We start from the raw sequence: 6,000 nt of genomic DNA on the forward strand, positions 1-6,000 counted from the left end.
TTTGTTATTAAATTGCTAGAGAGATGTAACAACACCAAAATGCTAATTTAACAAAACGATGATAAAATAACAACATACTGTAGCATGTGCCCAAGATGAGCGCATTGTGCCAAATATCTAGATTTTGACAAACGCCTACACATCTCTTTTGTAATCTGAGCCTGATTTTTATCTTTATTTTTTCCTACAGGAGCTCACAATAGCTTACCACACATTTCCATATACACATGTGTATACATACTGTGTATTATCATTCAAGGAAAGGATTTTCCAACCAAATTCCAAATCCACACATTGTTTTATATGTACATATGAATTATCCAAGGAAGCATGCTGTATAAATAAATGGTAAATCCACACAATAAACATATTTTCTGCTGCAGTGCAAACACAAGTAAGTATGCTAAACAACAGTTTTAGGTGTCCTTGCCCTTCATTAGGTTTGCAGGACCTGTGCAGTTAGCAACATAAAGGCACTGTACAGAACCATACACAGAGCTAATATACAAACTTGATTTACATTTAAAAATCCATACTATTTATTCTTTGCAATATCCCACAATTTGCACTAAAAAAGAGTCAATGGAGAGAAATTAATATATAATATTTAGGTTATGGAAGGTCCGTGAAGTGAAGGTTTTACCCATAGACATTAAACTCCAATTCTATTCAAATTCAAAAGAATACAATCAGTTGCTATGCGCATAGATTTCATTCTTTTTTATCTATTGATTACGCAACACCCTCTAACACAGGGAGTATTTCATTGTCAATTCCCTGCTGCTTCATATAAGTTTTTATAAGCATTGTTACAACATGTGTAATGAAAACTTAATGTATGTAAATGTAAATGCATTATTATAGAATATTTTTAGGGTGCGTAAAGAAAGATAAACCACGAGGTTAAGGTGCATGCAAATTTTAAGGATATCCCACCAAAACACGTTGTAACAGAAGCTCAGATTGCTGTATACCATTTAATTAACACATATAACAAAACAATTATGGAATTAAGGCTTAGACACCCAAGCTAGGAAGCAAGAAGGCATCTGATTGGCCAGATTTCCAGCTAGGCCTTAGGAAGGGTCAAAAGTTTCTCCTGTCAATTGCTGGGTTTACTTATGTGTTGCCTAAAAAAAAGTTGAAGTCTATACCTAAAGGGAGACAGCTGAAACCAAATACATGGTGATGAACTGATCACTAGTAATACAAACACAACTTTGCATCAAAGAAAAGCAAGCTAAAAACAGAACAAGGCAACAAAACTTGGGTTTGCCACCAAATCACAATTGTGTAAATTGGGTTAGTGGGGGGTGCCCTGGATAAATTAATCTAAATAGACTAATCTGTACTATTGAAGACAGCAAATATTAACGTTAATATAATGACAAACCTACTTTGTGTTCAGAAATGTCTTAACAATAGTAATAGAATAAACAAACATGTACATTCATCAAACTCATCCTGTTCTTATGAATTTTCATTTATCGGGAAGAAGGAAATAAGCTTCAAAACTTTGAGGTATCTATGAACTAATCCTCAAGAAGGCATCTTTCCTTAAACCACATTAATTCCCAAGATCAATCACTGCACTGAATAATTCTTATAATTATGCCCGTAGCGATGCCATGTCTATTAGGAAAAGCAGAGGACTCTATATCACTTTATAAATAAATCATGGAGACCTATTTTATGTTTTTGAAAGAAATAGAAAATAAATAACTAAATGGACACTTGGGGGGGGGATTTACAAAAACTGGTGCACGCAAAATCTGGTGCAGCTGTGCATAGTACAGGCATACCCCACTTTTAAGTACACAATGGGGTTTATTTACTAAAGCTTGAAAGTGCAAAATCAGGCTCACTTCTGCATAGAAACCAATGAGCTTCTAACCTCGGCTTGTTCCATTAAGCTTTGGTAATAAAACCTGGAAGCTCATTGGTTTCTATGCATAAGTGAGCTTGATTTTGCACTTTCCAGCCTTAGTAAATAAACCCCATTGTGTACTTAAAAGTGGGTTATGCCTGTAACCAATCAGCTTCCAGGTTTTATTGTCAAAGCTTATTTGGACAAGTTGAAGTTAAAAGCTGATTGGTTACTATGCACTGCTGCACCAGATTCTGTGTGCACCAGTTTTAGTAAATCGCCCCCTTAATGTGAATAACACATTATTCTTGTGCAGGTTATAGCTTCAGTCAACATTTGGACTAAGCAAACATTAGCTTACAAACAGCTCCAGTGTCTTCAAATATTTTACCCTGTATGTCAACTAAAGTCATTTTTATTTAAGTTGTTGACTTGAAAGAAGTTAAGAATGCTTGTTTGACATTAAGAACCAAAAAAGGGGTGACATTTATATATATTATGTATTTCTAAACATAGAATTACAGCCTATACAATAAACCATGCCCTACTATATGCCATGCTTGTATATGCATTAACATTCTTTACATCCTGCTTTATGGCCCTAGGCATTTTAAGGTACAATAAACGGTGCTTCCACTGTCACTGGAAACTCTGCCAAGTGCTTTTAGCATTAGGACAGCCACAGCCAACCAGATTTATATATACACTTCCACAAGTGACTTTAAAATGTAATCATGTTTTGGGGAATTCTATTACACTGGCTTCCTGTTTATTGGTTTAACAAATATGCCCGGCTTTCTCTCCGAAAATTGTTTTGCTCTGTGTTCATAATCAGCTTTCCAAGCTCAGCTGGCAGAAAGACTAATAAATTACCAACAACTGATACTCTGACTGACAACTGTTTTCTTGGGTTATTACATTTTTAGAAGGACACTAATTTCATATTTGCTTTGAAGGATGTTTTTTCAAATGAGTTGCAGTAGATGAAAAAAAAAAAAATGAAGGCGAAGCACATTTAACTTTAGGAAAACAAGAAAGAGACAACATTCCTACCTATTAACATTCAGAGCAAAAATAAAATAGAAAATACATTTCATAGGCAGTTATTACATAAGCAAACTGCATTTCCTAATCTGGCCTGGTACAGCTTCTCCTGAAGTTGACTTACTTCTTGGCCAAGTCATATATTCACCTCAATGTTTAAAGAGAGGAGATGATAAGCATTGTTTGGTCAAGCGGGAGAAGGGATCCTGACAATCAATAATCACGACTTGATAGCCTTAAAATTAAATCTACAAGCTGCACGTGAAGTTGGATTTGAGTTTGATAAGATGTGTTCATAGAACTACATGACGTTGTGTTAACTTCTAACAAAGTTAAAAGTTATTGCAAATCATTTCTTGTTCAGATTTTAATGCCGTCATTATGTGGAACATTCTTCCATGTATTAGTTTTAATAAAACCAGAGTACTAGAATTTGTGAAAATTACACCCTATAGTCAATAGCTGAAAGTATAATAGTATTATAGTACAGTCTTAGCAACCAAGCAGCACTAAAGCTTTATCTAAAGTTAGTTAATAAAATAGAATGCTTGATCGGTTACTATGGGCAGATTAAATATTGTTTCCTCAATCAAAGTGTATAAAATGTCCACTGATGTGTTATGAGTTGTATAGTATATGACGTCTTCACCATATGTCACATGTAGAAAGTTTTGCCTCTTTGAAGCTCTCCTCAAAGTTTGAAAACTAAACCGTCAAGACATGCCTTTGATGATTTTCATCCCTCATTCTAATTTCTCTATTAACCAGATGTTCTCTTGAGAAATCCCATAAAATAGATTAAAAAAACAGTATGTAATATTTCACAAATGAGGTAAATGATTTGCCAATAACTTAATTAATTGTTCACCAGAGTGGGAGCAGAGTTCATTGTTGAAGCGAATCGCAGCATAAAAAATTCTATTATTTCAAGGCAAATGATTAAATGGCATTTCATTTCCAACAAAATGAGATTACCAGAAAAAGAAGTAATTATGAGATACCCCAGGCACTTTACTTTTAGAACAGACATATCTGTGAAGGACATAGACATCTAGTGGAATCCAATTTTTCGGTTTAATCTTAGGGCGAACGACTGAAAGGCATTAGTCAAGCCTCTTTGGTGAGCCGGGGCAATAATTAAGAGGCGAAGGCAAATAAACAAAAAAAAACTTGAGAACGGAGAGTGGAGACGGAAGGACGGTGCATTATTTAAAGGAGAACGGCGTGAGCGAAACCTGACCTCTATTAAACGGAAGAAGCGTGCTTCCCCCAAACAATGGCAAATTGACTGACATAAATCAGCTGCAAAATAAGAGGCTCCTTACCTTGACAATGGATATGCACCATAGCAGAGAACAGCAAGCACGCTGCATACATGTTCTTAGGATAATCTCCTTATTACTCCAGTCAGTCCCTTTAAATAGCCTCTTCTCTTCCTTCTACCTTCTCTGGCAGCGTGTGTGGGATTTTCTTTTCTTTTTTTTTTGCTCAATACTTTGGAAGCTGAAACACTGACTGCTCACGGTGTGGAAACGAGCTGCATTGGAAAGGAGCACCCGGGTGTTGGAAGTGCTGGCTGAACAGGGAAGGGGAAGGGGGGAAAAAAAAAAAGCAATTACCCAAATAAAATGGAAGAGGAAGAAAGAGCGTGTTGTGGCTCCTTTGAGAGAGGCCGGCAGTTGTTTGTTGGTGTAATTGCAATCAGCTGTGGTGAGGAGAAGCTTACATTTCACTGCTTGCTGGGAGACGATTGCTTGCTCGCCACTAGATTTCTCAGCACCTCCAACAGGCTTCAGCACCGCGGACAGCGCCTAGCGGCTACGCCGGGGATTACTTTAACCAGAGAGGGGCTGGACGGCGAGTGGGGAGGCAGCGGGATGGAGCGATCCCCGGCTGGGGGATCCCGACAATTACACAGAGGTACAGGTGCCACCCTCTGCTTGTACATACAGGACTAGCAGTGTCACCGGGGCTGCCTTCTATTACTGATACACAGTTATGTGTATTTACACTGTAGATAGATAGACAGACAGACAGACAGAAAGAAAGACAGACAGACAGACAGACAGACAGACAGACAGATAGATAGATAGATAGATAGATAGATAGATAGATAGATAGATAGATAGATAGATAGATAGATAGATCTATATCTATATACAGTGTACAGTGTGACACTGATAGTCCTGTATGTACAAGCAGAGGGTAACACATGTACCTCTCTGTAATTGATATAGATATATATCTAGCTCTAGATATAGATATATCTAGATATAGCTATATCTATATATATATAGATATAGATATATATATCTATATCTATATAGATATATATATCTATAGATAGATATATAGATATTTATCTATATATCTATCTATAGATATAGATAGATAGATGATAGATAGATAGATAGATAGATAGATAGATAGATAGATAGATAGATAGATAGATAGATAGATATATTATCTGACAGGGCAAGTCTTTTATTATTATTTTATTATTTTATTTTAATCTATTAAAGGAAACATTTAAGAATGCAGAGGTCTAATACTGTTTTTTTTTTTTTTTTAGAGCTAGTTGCCTGCCTGTCTTTCTCTTCTAATGCCGCGTACACACGGTCGGACTTTTCGACCAGACTTGTCCGACGGACGCCGACGGACCAAATCCGGCGGACAATCCGATCGTGTGTGGGCTTCACCGGACCTTCAGCGGACTTTTCCAGTCGCAAATCTGACGGACTTTAGATTTGGAACATGCTTCAAATCTTTACGTCGTAACTCCGCCGGACCTAGAAATCTGCTCGTCTATACTGGCTATTAACTTCCTTATTTTAGTCCGGTGTACGTCATCACGTACAAATCTGTCGGACTTTGGTGTGATCGTGTGTAGGCAAGTCCAGTCGTTAGAAAGTCTGTTCAAAGTCCGCCAAAAGTCCATCGAAAGTCTGTCGAAAGTCTGTCGGACGGGCTGTCGGACTTTTGTAGCTGAAAAGTCCGACTGTGTGTACATGGCATAATGGTTTCAAGTGTATCTAAGCCTGACAAGAATAAAATAAATACATATATTTCAATTCTTATCTTGTATCGTT

General features: G+C 36.9%; 1 protein-coding gene across 3 annotated transcripts in view; it reads right to left on the reverse strand.

The window, feature by feature from the left end:
- SEZ6 (seizure related 6 homolog) overlaps positions 1-4,815 on the reverse strand; it is a 955,479-nt gene extending 950,664 nt beyond the window's left edge. The window contains exons 1-2 of one of the 3 annotated variants that reach the window (XM_073616801.1): positions 4,638-4,815; positions 4,237-4,487 (exon numbers count right to left, since the gene is read on the reverse strand). In XM_073616801.1, the coding sequence (XP_073472902.1) occupies positions 4,237-4,288 (52 nt within the window). In that variant the 5' untranslated portion in view covers positions 4,289-4,487; positions 4,638-4,815. Of the gene's footprint in view, positions 1-4,236 lie in introns of all 3 variants that reach the window. The other 2 variants (XM_073616802.1, XM_073616803.1) reach the window with 2 other exon arrangements.
- Between the last annotated feature and the right edge of the window lie 1,185 nt (positions 4,816-6,000).

This window comes from Aquarana catesbeiana, linkage group LG02 (genome assembly GCF_042186555.1).
Source record: "Aquarana catesbeiana isolate 2022-GZ linkage group LG02, ASM4218655v1, whole genome shotgun sequence".
Lineage (NCBI taxonomy): Eukaryota > Metazoa > Chordata > Amphibia > Anura > Ranidae > Aquarana > Aquarana catesbeiana.